The 16,109-nt window shown below is 48.9% G+C and overlaps 4 protein-coding genes across 4 annotated transcripts; 1 reads left to right on the top strand and 3 right to left on the bottom strand.

Moving 5' to 3' along the window:
* Positions 1-1,547: 1,547 nt before the first annotated feature.
* VFPPC_13659 (zinc carboxypeptidase) lies at positions 1,548-3,194 on the top strand (the record flags this gene model as incomplete). The annotated part of the gene is made up of 1 exon (XM_018291433.1): positions 1,548-3,194. The coding sequence occupies one exon, from the start codon at positions 1,548-1,550 to the stop codon at positions 3,192-3,194; it is 1,647 nt and encodes a 548-aa protein (XP_018145141.1).
* A 2,358-nt stretch (positions 3,195-5,552) lies between these two features.
* On the bottom strand, positions 5,553-7,528 carry VFPPC_04534 (DNA polymerase beta; the record flags this gene model as incomplete). Its single annotated transcript, XM_018283878.1, has 3 exons — positions 5,553-6,340; positions 6,404-6,583; positions 6,682-7,528. The coding sequence occupies 3 exons, from the start codon at positions 7,526-7,528 to the stop codon at positions 5,553-5,555; spliced, it is 1,815 nt and encodes a 604-aa protein (XP_018145140.1).
* Positions 7,529-8,063: 535 nt separating this feature from the next.
* Positions 8,064-9,506, bottom strand: VFPPC_13658 (transcription factor spTFIIE alpha subunit; the record flags this gene model as incomplete). Its single annotated transcript, XM_018291432.1, has 3 exons — positions 8,064-9,162; positions 9,246-9,341; positions 9,412-9,506. 3 exons carry the CDS (start codon positions 9,504-9,506, stop codon positions 8,064-8,066), a joined length of 1,290 nt encoding a protein of 429 aa, XP_018145139.1.
* Positions 9,507-10,654: 1,148 nt separating this feature from the next.
* VFPPC_04533 (cohesin complex subunit (Psm1)) lies at positions 10,655-14,518 on the bottom strand (the record flags this gene model as incomplete). Its single annotated transcript, XM_018283877.1, has 3 exons — positions 10,655-11,350; positions 11,415-14,355; positions 14,418-14,518. 3 exons carry the CDS (start codon positions 14,516-14,518, stop codon positions 10,655-10,657), a joined length of 3,738 nt encoding a protein of 1,245 aa, XP_018145138.1.
* Positions 14,519-16,109: the final 1,591 nt, after the last annotated feature.

The following is a 16,109-nucleotide window of genomic DNA, read 5'->3' as shown; positions in this document are numbered from 1 at the left end:
GGCCAGGTGCTCTCGACAATACATGTACCTGTTAGGAACCTAGGTAGGTATTTTGGTAGGTCAGTTGGATAAGTCAAGCTTGCACCTGTTGACGTTCGTCCATACATATTTGATGTAACTACTAGGTATGAGAGAGTACGGAGTAGTAGAGCCGTAAACTTTTCAACATGATGTCCGGTGCTGGACCGCCGACTTAGGACCGGCTGTGCTACTTCCAGTCTACTTCTAGTTCTAAACACATGCAGTCAGTGCAGTATTGTAGGCGCAACCTTGCGCCAGCATGCAGTATGCTGTGAAGGCTTAATATACCTGTTGACTAATTTCAAATTTACCAAAGCTCAATTAAATCTCTGCTTGATGTAGTTATGGACAGACGACTGCACTCTTAGCGTCATTGGCTCCAAATATCACGAATGCTTCCTTTCCCGCTAGAGCCGCCACCGGGCGAGGGAGGTTTCAATATCCAAGCATTGATCATGCCGCCCCTGTAGATATGATCAAGCGCCTTCAGGTAGGCCAGTGGATGATTTGGTCAAATGAGAACGGGTTAGTAGCAATCCGTCATCTTGGGCTGGGTAACAGTCCCTAGCTTGATCTGCAGAGTTTTGATATCCTCCTTGAGTATTTGTGAAGGGGATATCGAATTGCCATGCCAAAAGTGCTTGTCGTTCACGATGCTTTGACAAACGGGAGATTGAGCCGGCTCCTAGAAAGAGAAAGTGGACGCTTGTAGCTGTTTGTCCACCAACGGGTCATAACACAAATGAGCGGGTTTGTTGAGCATATTTGGGAAACATTACGACCAAGGGGCATCGCACCGCATCGGGGGTATTATGTCATTCTCATTGTTTTATAGCACTTGACTTGTAAGTGTGCCGGATTGCTGAAGTTTCGGTTGCATTTGAGGCATCAATGATTGGCTTCAACGCTGTCGTCCATCAGCCCCAACTCAACGGACATTTCACAAGGGTTTCAACTCGAGACATATTTTGTAGATAGAAGCTGCATGAGTGAGGTGGGATTCCCAGTCCTGACCTCACAGAGTCGAGTCCAGTTCTTCGTGCCGGCAAGACCAGACATCAATCTGATCAAGTCAAGTCAAGTCAATCGCCGGTGCCACTTCCGGCCGTTGGCGGCGGGGTGTCTGACGTAAAGGCTGGTCGGAATCGCGACAAACCAAGGTGCCTGGGTGCCTACTAACCTACCTAGGTACCTACCTAGGTACCTACTACCTAGGTAGGTAGGTAGGTACTTAAGTAGGTACCTAGGTATTCATTCAATAACATGGAGGGAACGAGACACAGCCTCGCTACTACCTAGGTACCTGTATAATCAATGGATGACTAAGACAACCAAACACTGGCGTCAATACAAGTGAATTTGCCAAGGCCAACTGGACTTCACACCTTGACCACGGACATGACCTGCTGAAACCACACACGGCCCAACTTTTGGTGCGCACCATAGCAGCTGCCCTTTCCCTTTCTCGCCGACAAATGTTCTAAATACGATAATATTCGTGTTTGCATACGATCTGAGTGTGCAAAATGAGAGCCGGGCTTGCTGGTCTCGCAGCCTCCGGCCTGCTCCCTCTGCTGAGCCAACACTCTACATGTCTGGCAGCGGGTTTGAGCCATCGAGCCTCAGCTTCGAACGCTGCAAATCCGAACATCCGCCTCTTCCCACTCCTGACCAAGCTTCGCGATAACGCGGTAGAGCTTCTTTTCGGACGCCATCCGTCCAGAAACGACAATCAACGCATTGTTCCTTCCAGTCTTCGAGCTCGGTTCTCCAATGAACTCGTATTACGCTTCAATGTCACCACGACTGAAGAGGAGGTCGCCCTCGCTGATGCGTCCGCCCGGCTGTTTTTAGATGTTTGGGCATTCACGGATGCTTTTGTGGACATCCGCATGCACCGTGATGAAGTATCTCCGCTCCTTAGTCTCCTCCCGCCATCGCTTCAAGGTGCGCAATCGACTTTGATTCCGGATCTTGCGTCCGCGGTGTACAACTCCATGCCATCCAATCCTCACGAAGCAACAACCGAGACCGATGAAACGCTCTCACTGGCATCGGCTTCATTTCCGGCATCTGGTGACAACCTATTTTTCCAAGATTATCAGCCTTTACCCGTTATTGTTCGGTGGATGCGTTTGCTTGAGGCAATGTTTCCCTCCTATGTTGAATATATTTCTATTGGTACATCCTTTGAGGGAAGAGAAATACCAGCCTTGCGAATTGGCCTGTCGTCAGCCGCGGACCCTACTAGCCCGCGAAAGACAATCATAATGACCGGCGGCCTTCACGCCAGAGAGTGGATCTCAACCAGCACGGTAAATTACGTGGCCTGGTCTTTTATCACATCTTTTGGAAAGGAGCGAATGATTACGAAACTTTTGCACGAGTTTGACATCGTCTTCGTCCCTGCGCTCAATCCCGATGGCGTAGAGTACTCGTGGCACGTGGATCGGCTATGGCGTAAGTCCAGGCAGCAAACCAATCTTCGGTACTGTCGTGGTCTGGACCTTGACCATGCCTTTGGGTACGGCTGGGACGGCTCACAGTTTCAGGCTGACCCATGCTCAGAGAGCTATGGAGGAGAGCAACCTTTCCAAGCCGTTGAAGCAATGCAGCTAGCAACTTGGGCTCGAAACGAAACGCTCAACAATGTCAAGTTTGTGGGTCTCGTTGACTTGCACTCTTATTCGCAACAAATTCTGTTCCCATATGCGTTTTCTTGCCAGGCTGTACCCCCGAACCTGGAGAACCTGGAGGAACTTGCGGCAGGCATAGCAAAGGCTATACGCTTGGCGAACGGGGAGTCGTATTCCGTCACCTCAGCTTGCGAGGGTGCGGCTGCAACGAAAGATCAGTCTATTTCCCGTATGGAATCAGGAGGCGGTTCTGCAATTGACTGGTTTTACCATGAGATCGGCGCTCACTTTAGTTATCAGGTCAAGCTACGGGACACGGGCAGCTACGGGTTCCTATTGCCGAGGGAATATATTGTCCCCACCGGAGAGGAAATGTTCAATGCGATGAAGTACTTTGGGGACTACCTTTTGGGAAATAATGGGATCGAAAGGGTATCAGATGAAATGGGGACTCGACCCGGTGATGGATCGGCATCTGGTGAATACGACTATGGGTCTGCCAACCAAGAGCTCAAGCGAAGGCGACTGTACCGCTGACATACGGAGTTGGATTCTGGCGTGCACTGAGGACAACTTGATCAGTCACAAACAATTGATTGCGTCTTCCTTCTTGGGTTATGTTGTTATGCTACACACGTCTGACAACGAATACCACCAACTACTTCCTGTCGAACCGGGGACGTGACGCCTTGTGGCCTGGCTTAGTTCCCGACAACGAATTTCGCAGATGTGTAAGCAGCCATCAACACCAGAACCAAAGAAGTCAAGGAAGAACCTAAAGCGCCACTGCAAGAAGAAAGATTGGCATCAGCTTAATTCTCAAAGACTTGCGAGGCTAGTAGGAATAGGTTTTCCAGCAGTCTCAAAATACGGAGCACGAGCACTTACGTTCTGCGGCCCTTCGGCCCCGCCTGGCTGGTGTAGCCGAGGAGATAAAGGATGCGGAAAAGGCTCCAGCTGCCACCTAGGATTGCGGCTGCGTAAGGGAAACGCAGGCCGCTTATAAGTAGTGCGCCGAGGAACGATGTGTGGTTCTCGGTGAAATTTGCGTGTGCACGCTGGGCTATTGTCTCAAGTTAGGTGCCTGGAAGTGGACGGGGTGTCAACGAGAGTTGAGGGGAACCGATACCGCAATTAAAGGTATATGCGTTGTTATCCTTTTCTGCGTGTTCCGCGGACGCATAGGCGTTTGGGTACTTCACGCCACTGGCCTTGCGAAGCGAAGAGGTTCGCAAGACATGAAAAGTGTTGACGAAGAAAGTACTAGTAGCGGCAGCAAGCACTAAGCTATACATCATTGGCAATTACCACAGTGTTAGTACCGATACCATGTATATGCTGGGACCTTAACTTGACAACGATTGTACAATGTGACTTTGGAAAATGTAACGATGTACAAGCTGGTTTTGCTCGACTCAGAGGGGGGAAGAGGGGGGGGGGCAGTATCTGGATGAGTAAACATGAAGTCTGACCTGTATTGATCTGGGAGCTCGATGATGAAGGGCATGTTTGCTCGAGTCTGGAGTGGGTTTATGTATTTTTTTGTCCTGGGGCGGAAGGCGGGGGGTGCTGCCAAAATGTGTCTGTTGACGAGTGTTACGGGTGCTTCAGATTCGAGGCGATTGAGAGTCTCAATGGCGTGGATGAGGGTGAGGGGAAAGCGATCAAGATGGCAAGAGTGGTGATGTGGGCTTTATGAAGTGATGAGGGTAGCAAAAGGTACTAGCATGGATTGGACGGACTAATACTCCGTAACAGCTCAATCTCTGCGGACTCCGGCTTTAGAGTACATTCTAAGTTGGTAGGTGCTCCATACAAGGGCACAACTCATCAATTGAAGTCAAGTCTACTTGAGTACCTACTGTAGGTAGCCTGGTTCACCTCAACTCTGCTTGGCAGTGTCTGCGGTAATAGTTAAGTACGGACATGGAAGGCTCATTCATACTCGGGTCACCAACTGGCAGTAGCGGGCATTGCTGGGCAGGATCTAATAATACAGCCGGCGTCTGTTGTCTGGTAAATTTTGGTCTGGTGTCTGCATGTCTGGTGGCGTCATCAAATGACATGGAGTCCGCTGTTGTGGAGATTCAATATTTCAATGTTTCTCTGTTTTCTCAAAGCGTCTCGCCTGGCCCTTGTAAACTCGCCGGGCCATCGGCACCAACATTGAAACGTTCATGTCTGGTCGAATCCGCTTGTCCCTTTGGACTGGCACTGCAAATTGCCCCTTCTTGGTAAACGCGCCCCTGAATGGTCGTACTGATGATCTGTTTGATTTACCTAGGTAATTTATGAAGAAGAAAAGGTTGGCTAGTGGGAATTAACACACGCGGTCGATTTCGTCTGGTCGTTCAATGTTGCTACCACGTCACAGGTATGCATACTAAGTACTTACATGAGTAAAGTACCAGAACATTCATGGGTTTTGCCAATGGTTCACAGATCATGCTAGGCTGGGGCACACGTCAAGTGAAGATGGACATTGTCATTTTGTCCCAATTGATATTGCGAGATTGCATCGGCATTCGGAACTTTAAGTCTCACCGACGGCAGCTATTTCTCCTAAAGTATTAATAACAAGTTGCTCAATATGCAGCAACGAAAATTCTTCCTTCCATGTCCATGAACTTGTGAGGTGAAGGATCTAGACACTCCCTACAGGTACCTAGTAGGTACTGGTTGACAAGTCCGCCTGGTGGGACAAGGGACACCATAAAACTCCGCACCAAAAAAACGGTGGCCGCAGATTGAATCAATATGAAAAAAGGAGATGTTGCCACATTACGGAGTACAGCGTACGTTGTCCACACGGCAATCGTAGTGGACAGGCGCCAGCGAGGAGCCGGGGCAGACATCCGGAGTCTGACCAGAATTTGTCTCCCGGCTCACATACAATCACCCTGTGCACCTCTCGGTCGGATCTCGCCAAGTCAGGCCCAACCCTTCAAAAACTCGCTTCTCTGCGACCTCCATGCTTGGCGCCAGCTGGAATGCCTGAACTGGGCTTGTCTCTCCTACAGGCGGCACAAGCCGGCTTTCAAAATCTACCCACGTCCCGTCTGTGCGACTTCGAATGCCGCTGCTGTCAAACTTGAGTTGCTTTTCCTGTTTACAGTATCGTCGAAGATCTCTTTGAAACGTCGTACCACCGCTCCACCCTAGCAGTGCACACCCAACTGTTTTCCAAGGGCTGATAATGATATCCACTCTTCGATGCGGCGCTTTCTGACCCAAGTGTTGCTTGTTCTGCCACACAATCATGGCCTTGTCAAGCGTGTCAAACCCCGATCCACGCCCAGCTCCATCCCCTTGCCATGCCAGCGGTAGCTGGCCTCGTTCGCTGTTTTTAGTCCACATACTGAGAGTATGAGTCACAAGGTTGAATCGTTCAAGGCTGACCACGATCTTTTCAATCATATGCATGGTCTTCGATTCTTCGCGATGGCTCAAGATGATGTCCACGTCGCCGCTTTCCTTCTTGCCTCGCCGGTAACCCCCCACTATCACCATTTCAAATCCAGGCTCGATTCCCCGCGCATGTTCGAGTATTAGGTTTGCGATTCCTTCTACTTCTGGACGGGATATTTTTTGTGCAAATTCCTCGTAAAACTTTACACCTATTTGCTGGACTCGGGTAAGGGATCTCCAACCGTACTCCACGAGATCGTCAAGGCCACGCCATCCTGATTTGAAGGTTGCGGAGTCAGTATCTTGTAGCTGCACTCAAAACAAAACAGTAATAGTACCTTTCTTGTAAAATTCCCTAGCAGTGGTATCGCCTACCCCCCATATATCGTAAAAAAGCCTCAGTGTGGACATCCTGGCATCTGATTCTGCAGCGGCTGTCTCTCTGGTCTGGCCATCCCTCAGCCATGCTTGGTACAACTCAGCAATCTTAGTGCTGCAGCCTGGGAGTTGTTCAACCTCTACCAATGTTGGCCGTCCAAGTCAGCGGCTTTCAAATCGAGGTTCAATTGCAATGTTTTCGCTCAACATTCAGTGTGGACACCAACGTGCTACTGACCATGATAACTTTTGATGAGATGCGGATATGCCGCTATTGTGGCAATGGACGTTGAGTATGCCCGTACACCAATCTGGTCTCCTTGGAGAATTCGCAAGGTTCGGATTTTTTTCAATTCTAGAATGAAGTCGTCATTTGGGGAGTTCAGAGGTGTTGGTCGCTGGCATGAGTATGTTGTGTGGAGGAAGTCAGGGATACCAGGCATTTTGACCTCATGTTCAGAGGTCGTCTCTCGCACCAGTGGCGGCGGTGTGCCCTGACTGTGGACTATTGGATCGACTTTAAACCGCGAAGGCGATAGTGCAGCCTGAGTTGAAGTGTTTGGGGCGGTGTCCATAGTCGCACGCTCTAGGATTTTGCCTGCGTATGAGGGATCGTGACCCTCATTCAGTGCCACGTTGGGGATCAGTGGCGTAATCTTGTAGCCCTCAAGCAGGAGGTAGTTGTCAACTGGAAGAATCTTCCTTTGAGCAAGACAGTCTATTAGCCATGATAGTTTAAGAACTTGGATTCTTTTATTCTCCACAGCTTGATATTTTGAATGCTGGGCATCGACTATTTTGCGACGCTTTGGACCCGGATACTCTTGCAACGCCCCCACAGGGCCAGGCGATATCGATGCTGTTGTACTCTGACCATCACGCTCTGGGCGTAACCTAACATTCAGTTTACGCCGCCTCAATTCGAATTCCGCTCGCGCCGGTCTTGATATTTTGCCTACTATAAGCTCGGCTTCATGAATGTCGTATGTGAGAGACGACACGGCGTCCTCGAAATAGTGGAGCTCCTGTGGCTCCAGGTGAGTTGGTAACAGATATATGCGTGGAAATGGTAATGATTTTGCCATCTCAAGGCGTGCGGTTATCGACCTTGCTCCGGTTGTGGTCAACTGTTGTCATCGCAATAATTATGTCAGGCTATGCAAGTAGGCGTTATGCCAGGAGAACCGTGAATGTTGCGACACAGAGGCAGCTGACTGGTTGTGGTCATTTCTTCGATGTCGTGTTTGAAGCACTGTGTGGATAATATCCCGCACACCATGACACCACCTCTCACATCCAATTTGGGCTGATACTTCAATGCTTGCCACCACTTCCTGGCTGACTCCACGATGAGAACACCTAATCAATTCGCACCGAACGCTACGCAGATCGAGATGCGAGGAATGTCACAATGGAATAAAATCCATTTCGGGGCGGCGATTTTTGAATGAGAGCCATGACGGCTTGGAGGCAGACCCTAGAATATTATTGACGAGCCACAGTCTCAGAACAAAGCGCTAAAGACCACCAAGTATCTCGATCTTGGTCCTGCCAATTTGAAGATCCATGCTGAGTCGTGGTAGCAGCCGCCACGAGTCTAAACCGCCCCAAGCGATAGCTTTAAATATCTTCAAATTCCATATCCTCATCCTCATCTCCAGTGTCATCAGGGTCAACGCTATCCCTCGGTTCTGCTTTGATTTCTGGCTCGACTTTGACCTTCTTTCGCGCTCTTTCATCTGCACTATCCCCATCTTGTGATAACACGCTGGAAGCATCGCGCTTAAGAGCCGCGGTGCTCGGTGTGCCTAGGCTGGATGGATTCCCTGTTGCAGGAACGTCCTCGAATTCATCTTCGTCCCCATCATCCTCCTCGGAGTCAAAATCCTCGTCATTCCCACCATGTTTGACCCCCTTGGCCATTTCCGCAGCCTGCTCAGCCTTGAGCCTTTCAAATATGTCATCAATTTGCGCTGAGGTGTTGGTATCTTCCACCGTGCCTTTTGGTGCAGCACTGCCTTTATCCTCTGGCTTAAGAGCCAACACCCCATCACTCAGGGCGCCGGAGAAGGATTCGCCAGTTACTGTGCTGTTCGACATCCAAGAGGGCAAAGCATTTTGCAGTGCAATCTTTTCCTTCCGGGCCCTGTCGGCTTCTTTCTCTGCTGTAGATGGACCTTCCGCAGTGGAAATATTTACTGCTATGGACTGCGGCCCGGTGTTGGTGAGGCCCTTGACAGCCATTGGGCGATTTGTGCCACTTTCTACGGCAATGGTTGCGGCTCGTTGATGAGTGGCGTCACGAACCACAGGACGGGCCTTGGACAAGGCTCGGTCAAAATCGCACTCAGGAATGTGGACGGAGTCGATTTTTGGTAGAAGCTCGCTGATAAATTTGAATTGGTCATTCAGTCGCGTAGACTGTTCATGTCCGGTGGAAGTACGGTCGGCCTCGAAGGTAAGGGTATGGTGGCATCTATGGCACAAGAAGCCATTCGGACCAACGCTGTCAAGAACTTCCATGGCAGTCCATTCTGCCTTGCAAAAGTTGCAAAAGTATTCCTTTTTCTCGTTTGCTGGAACTGGAGCTCCTTGGACTTCCTTATCGATTGTATACACTCGCCACTTGATAGCGTCGATGGTATGTCGATAGTTTATATAATACCACGTCCTATTGCTGGGCCGTGGGTTGCCTTGACGAAGTTCAGATCTCGTGTGACTAGTTCGGTCAATCAATCTGAAAAAAACAAGGGGAAGAGGGTACTCGTAGTCGTTATTTGACGATATAAATGGAGGACGCACACAGTCAAAAAGCGATCTTCCCGCAGTTTGCCGCAAATTTTATGTAGATCTTTTGTGTTTATGGCCATAAGATAAGCCAAGTCGTCATCGCGGAGGCTATAAGTTCACCGAGGAGTCACAATTAGCAGTCAGACTTCTACAAAAGTCCCAGTGGTAAATTCCATACGCTTCATGAAGAATTAATGCGTCCATGACAAGGATGTCGCGTGTCGGGTAGAAGGCCCTCAATACAGACTTTATGAGAGTTACCGCAAGGTCCATGTTGACGCTTTTCGGTATCGCAATCGGATTCGTTGTCGGTATGATTTCTCTCAAGTTGATTTACGCTTACTCTTTCGCGCGCGAGGGACTGACAGAATGGCGGAAGTCACAACTTTACGACGCCTTTTCGCATAAACATTCGTTTCCTCAACGGCTGTCACTATTGACAAATCAACATTTGCATGTCCAAGAAGGGCGTCCTCGCTGTTGGAAATAGGCGGGCCAAAAGCCAATGGTAACCACATTCGGGTCAGACAGCCTGGGAGATATATGCCTTCAATGTTGCAGAGCTCAGCACCCCTGGGCTGCTATAGCGACATGTCAAGGTAGGTTCGGCGCCGCGACTGAGCACGTCTCTGCAAAATGTCAATGTCGCACCGCCTGGACGCAGGTGTCTCGTCGTTGGCACGACAGGACCCGAGAATACCTTGGACCGTGCCGACTGGTTCAGCCTTGCAAGGGCACTTGGGTCAGATTAGCTTGCTACGCCAGACGTCAAGACTCGGGGTCGAGGGTCAAGAAGACAGAAGTCTTGAGTTTGGTGGCAGCAGTTGCAGGACACGAGGATGGTGTTTGTTGAAGAAGCCAGGCTGGGTCCGTGCGGCAGTAGTGCCAATCCTTGCATGTGCTGTGCGTTATCGTACAGTACCAGATTCTAGAAACCCGCACTGTATGAAGAGTTGCTTGCACGGTTTGATATCTGGCACTTAGAACCATAGCCAAAGACTGGTTCTGAAAATCACAAAGGCCAGGTACCTAGGTAAGGAATGGGTGTCGCAATGTATCTGAATTTACAAGTATCCGGTAGAGGGCATCTCTAGCTACACACAAATGCCATCCGTTCGTCTGAAACCCAGTTAAACTCAGTAACCTTACTGAATCATGTCCTTCATCAGCTTCGTTGTCAACATTCTCAGAGGTTGGTCTCAGTTTTGCATGTGAGCACGCTGACTTCTGGGCATGTATAGATCTATACATAAGCCACGGCCGCCTTTCGTCCGCATCCTCAAACCGTAGGCCCTACCTTCTTCCCCCGTAGATCGCGTCCTTTTAGACCCTTATACACAATTTCTCAAGTGAGTGTGTATTGTTAGGCGTATTTTCTCAACTGGGCTCATTTAGTACATGCAAGGTTGAGGCACGTGGGTTTAGGGGATTCCACTCACATCCAATGTCAATGTCCTTGAACTGTTCACCTCCTGGTCTCGATATACGCCGACAAGACTTTCTGAATCTTGGAATAGTCCCGTTTTCAGGCTGATAACTATAAATTGCATTCCTGGCCCAGCGTGCTCACGGATGTACTTTTTTATCTTGTCGACGTTTGCATTGTCGAGTGCAGCATCGACTTCGTCCAGCACGAAAAAAGGGCTTGGCTGATAGCTGTGAATGGCGAATAACAAGGCCAGGGCTGCCATGGTTTTTTCTCCGCCAGATAGATGTTCCATGTCCCTGAACCGCTTTAGAGGCGGCATAGCATGATACTTAATGCCCGACAAGTACGGCATGTCTGTATCCTCTTCAATATCGAGGTATGCTTGACCACCCAACGGATACGCCTCGGATCGTGTAAGGTCCTTATACACGTGAGAAATTTGCTCTTGAATGTGTGTAAAGGCTTTGTTGAAGAGATCATATCGCGTCTGTTTGATTTTTGCAAAAGCATCCTTGGCAACTTGTGCCGCCGTTTTGGAATCCTCATATTCTTGGTCTGTCTGCTTCAATCTTGACTCGACACTTTCCAGGCGTTCCATTGCTCGCATGTTCGGGTTCAGCTTCTCGAGTTCCAACGCAAGGGCCGAAATTTTTTCTGTTAACTTTTCTTCGACTTCCGGATCATCAGACTAAAACGGTTAGAGGGATGTTTCACAAGCAGGGCAATGGCTGGGAAGAATATAGGGATCTCACCTCTTTCAATTCACCGTCGAGGCCATCGAAGTTGATGGCAATACCATGGTCGTCCAGCGCAATGTCCATCATGTCCTCCTCCTCGTCATCAACATCCATAGCGTCAGGGTCCTGTCGTAGGAGATCATCTTCGTTTGGAAGGTTGTCCAATGTACCTTCTACCAACGGGATCTGAATCTGCTCAAGCCGACATCTTCGCAGCAAGGCTGACTTGCTGGCACTATTCTTCTGTACAGTTGTTTCCAGGGAGTTGATTTCACGCTGCCGTGCCTCGATGTCTTTGCTCCTCTTTTGCAATTCAGTTCTTGCTTCGCTCACTCTTTGGTTTTTATCTGCCAGCTCAGCCTTTTGCTCCTCCAATGTGTCCCGCAATGCGTCTAGTTCGTCTTGGTCTTGACGAATAGCTTTTTCGATTTCAGCTTTCTCGTTTGAATAAGATTTGATATCTTGCTTCAGGCGCCGAATGTGATCTTGCATACGTCGAATACGCGTTTCCGTATCACCATGCCTTGTCAGCTCCCATTTGACCCGATTCTCCAATCGTTGCTTCTGCACGTCAAATTGATTCCTCTTTTCAGACACCTCTTGCTCCAATTTGCCCTGGGAGGCATCGTATGCCCTAATATCGCTATATCCAAGCTTCCTGCAGAAATCGGCGAAAACTTCATCCTCCACACGGGCAATCGCAGTCCTGAATTCGTTGACAGTGGCATTGCCGCTCTCCAACTGCGACGCCTGTTCTTTGTATTTTGGTTGAAGATCCCTCAACTCCCTCTTGTAACTGTCAAGCTCCCGCTTTTTACTCGTCCAATTCTTACTAAACGCAGCCGATTCGTCTTTGATGGCACTAAAACGTCGTTCCAGGCCGGCCAGGTCGATTTGTAAAGATTCTTCTTGCGCACCACGACGATCAGACTTGGGCAGTCTGTCCAATTCATCCCTCAGTTTTGTTGCCATTCGCTGAAGATTCTGCACATCAACTTCTTCGAATTTACGCTTGCCTCCCTTGGGTTCTGGGCCACGTCCACCAGTCATAAGACCTGCTTTATGGATAATGTAGCCCTCGAGGGTGACAGCTTTTACAGGAATCTTTTTGTCGTAGCATATATGTTTGGCAATCGTCAAGGAATCACAAACCACAGAGCTTCCACAGGCGTAAGCCACCGCTCTCTCAACGGATGTATCGAAATTGATGGTATCGATGGTTAGCCTCGCGCCAGAGAAGCCTTTAATAGCTGTGTTCACGGCGTTGACCTTGATGTTGTCCAGTGGAATGAAAGTCATGGGTGGAAATCGCTGCTCTTTCAAATACTGGACACAGTCCACACCAACCTTCTCAGTGTCTACGACTACTGAGTCGAAGTCCTTGCCTAAGGCCACAATCACAGCCTCGTCGTATTTCTTCTGTTTCGGAGTGCATAGGTCTCCAATCCGACCACGCACACCCGGGAACATGCGCTTCAAGGAGGTGACCATTTCCTTCGTCCGAGTCTCACGGTCATTCTGGCGACGTCCATCGTCGGCTTCTCGTAGCTTACGAGCTACATCCTCAAGCTTCTCTTCAAGTTCAGTCCGTTTCTGGTTGGTTCGCACACGTTCGGACTGCAGTTGATTGAATTCCTTCTTCTTACTTGCGATCTCGTCGGAAACTTCTTTGGACGCTGCTTCGGCCGAGCTCCTACGCTCACCAATATTTTGTACCTCTGCCTCGGACTTTTCTATGGCTGCTGTGATTGTGTCGAGTTTGCCTCGAAGATTATTGACGGTAACCTCATCTGCTTTGCGTTGTCGTTCCAAGTTCTCCAGCTTTGCTTGGTTTGCCCCGGAACGAGACATGACCTGTGCCCGTAAAATGTTATATTCTTTCCGATCTGCATCGCTGATATCTCGTCCTTGCTTCCTCATCTGCTCTTTCGTCTCCTTTTCAAACATAGTCTGTGCCTTATGAACACTTTCAATGTCTTTCTGGACCTTTGCAACAATGGAGGCTTGCTCGTCTCGCTCTTTCGTCACCTTTTGACTTTGAGCCAGAAGCTTTTCAACCTGCTGTGAGGATTCATGAACCTTCTCATCAAAAGGCACCAGAGCGTTTTCTTTATCTTCGATACTCCGCTCCTTCAGTCTAATCTCCTTCTCCGCACGAGACACCATACGGCCAACAGTGTTCTGATCCCGTCTAGCATCATCTAATCGTGCTTCAAAAGATTCGACATTACGCTTCAGCTCCTTCAAATCCTCTTGGTGGTCCTGAATAGCAGCACTGGATTCGTCCATGGCTTTCTGAAAATGATAGAGTTTCCAGAGGCATTGCGAAACGATGGCTGCGTCCCGTTCTTCGGTCTTCCTTTGGAAACTGTCGGCTTCCTTCTTTTGCTCCCGATATTGCTTTATTTCAGAATTTATCCCACGGCGGCGATGCAGTTGGAAATTTTGGTTCTCAGCAGCTTCCTCGGCGTCAGCCTGAAGTTTTTCATACTCAGTCTTATACTCCAAGCTACCGGATATTTGTTCGATCAGGCGAGTAAGGTCTTGCGGGGATTGCGACGCTATAGCCTCTACGTCGCCTTGAAATACGAGAAAGTTGCGGGCCTTCATAAGAATATTTTCATATTCCAACGCTTCGTTGTACTGCTGAGCTGTAACAACCCTGTCATTAATACGATATTCGCTGGCTCCAGAACTGGTTATGGAGCGCTTCCATCGCTGCTCGTCACCGGCATCGTCTTCATACACTGCCATGACCCAGGCGGTTTTAGGATCTCCACGGGAAGCTTTGTCATCGGCTGTGGTCGCTGTGTTGCCATTGCTCTGGGTTTCCGCAGAGCCATCATCATTTATTTTGGAGGTTTTCAAAACTCGGCCACGATAAACAAGATCCTTCAAATGTGCTGAGCGAAGATGTGAGGACTTGATACCCAGTACAAAGGATATCGCATCCATACTAAATCGTATTAGAAAATATTCAATATCTAAGTCCTTGGCATTGAAGGGAAGTCAACTCACGAATTCGACTTTCCCGATCCATTGGGCCCAATTATTGAGGTAAAATACGAATCTCCAAAGAGAAGCGTGTGATGCCCTTTGTAGGACTTGAAGTCTGACATGATTCTGTGTCAGTGATAAGAGATCCAGGAGTGTAGCCCCAAACGTGATGTCAAACCTACTAAATAACTCTAGTCGAATAAGTTTGCCCATTTTTTTGTGCAGCACCCAGGAAATCAGTTCCAGGGATGACCAGGGCGAGTTTGGAGGATGTAACAAACAAACACCGACAATAAGTGAGATCGCGCTGACAATGGTTGCAGATGCACGGTAACAGTGATATTGTGATGACTGCCCGCACCCAGTGGGCTTCTGAGAAGGCGTTATCGCGTGTGCTCAACTGTAAGGTCAATAAAGGAGTTTGTCATTGTCGATGGTTGAGGGGCTGAGGCTACAGTTGGAGGATGCGCGTGGGGAGTCTGCATGAGATGATGGACGCGTCGTGCATCGTTTCGGGCCGATGTGGCATTGGCGGACAAAGTACTAGGTACACTGACCAGCTCACCAGCATTGTAGGTGCAAGAGCAGGGATACCCATTTTGTCACGTGAAATTCCGCGTGACATGGCTCGAGGTTATAGCGTGTAGCTAGAATAGTGCTTTCATACAATACGCAGATACTACGGAGTACCTCTCAAACACTTTGGAAGCAAGACGAAACATGTACAACATCTCGTGGGTATTCAGTCTGCTCTGATTGTCAATTCACTCCCTGGACGCATCGTTTCTTTCGAGTTTGCACCTCGCTTCAAGCCTAGAGGAATATGGTGCGTCAACTAGATTCCACTATTGAAGCACCGAGACATGTCAGTTGGACTTCTACCAGCCTTAGGTAGATAGGAATGGAAAGAACCCTGTATTCTTCATCATCTTCTTCTTAAAGCCTATGAAATTACAATATGCCCGCCGTACTTTACATAAGGGAAGAATTCGTGTACCCATGGGTCTCTCGAGGCTGGCTAGGTTACCTTTGGTACGATATAAACCGCACTCAACTCCAATTTGGTACAAATTGCAGCAGCTCCCATGCGTATTGTGCAGCTTGTTCCCAGGCATGTGTACTTACTAAACAATCCGCTTTAGTAGTACAACTTACCAGAGAATATGGAGGCTGGGCTCAATCAACCGTTCAATTGATCAGGTCAACCATCTTGGATGTCTGTTATGTGCGAAAGGACCAACGGACTTAACCTGAGACATGCTCTGTCAGCTTGGGGCAGACTTATGAAACTCTGCTGGTCGCAGTCTCCCCATTGTTATGTGCTTCATATGTTGATTGTGGGTGTTACTTTGAGGTCAGATATTATGAATGTTTTTAATTTAGTACAAAGGAGTCAAAGACATTGGTACTTACCTTAGGCAAGTCGAGTCATCTGGGAGGCACGTGGACTGGGCGCGCTGCTTCACTGCTCACATGTTGTCTAGCTGTTGGTCCAGTCCGGAAAGGTCAAGTACCTATGTACCCACTCACCTGCCAGCTCAGGCACAGAAGGTCACAAGCCAACTACCCTGATTGTGCAAGGCATGTCCCATCTGTCACCGATCGCACCATGCGGTGATGCCTCATCATCACCTCTCCTCAATGAAATTTGAATATAGCTGCTCCATACCCAGTGTTTTTTCTCTTCGCCTCGGTAGTTACAGGTATGTTGAT

This window comes from Pochonia chlamydosporia, chromosome 3, assembly GCF_001653235.2.
Source record: "Pochonia chlamydosporia 170 chromosome 3, whole genome shotgun sequence".
Classification (NCBI taxonomy): Eukaryota; Fungi; Ascomycota; class Sordariomycetes; order Hypocreales; family Clavicipitaceae; genus Pochonia; species Pochonia chlamydosporia.
This window is presented reverse-complemented; position numbering and strand designations above follow the sequence as displayed.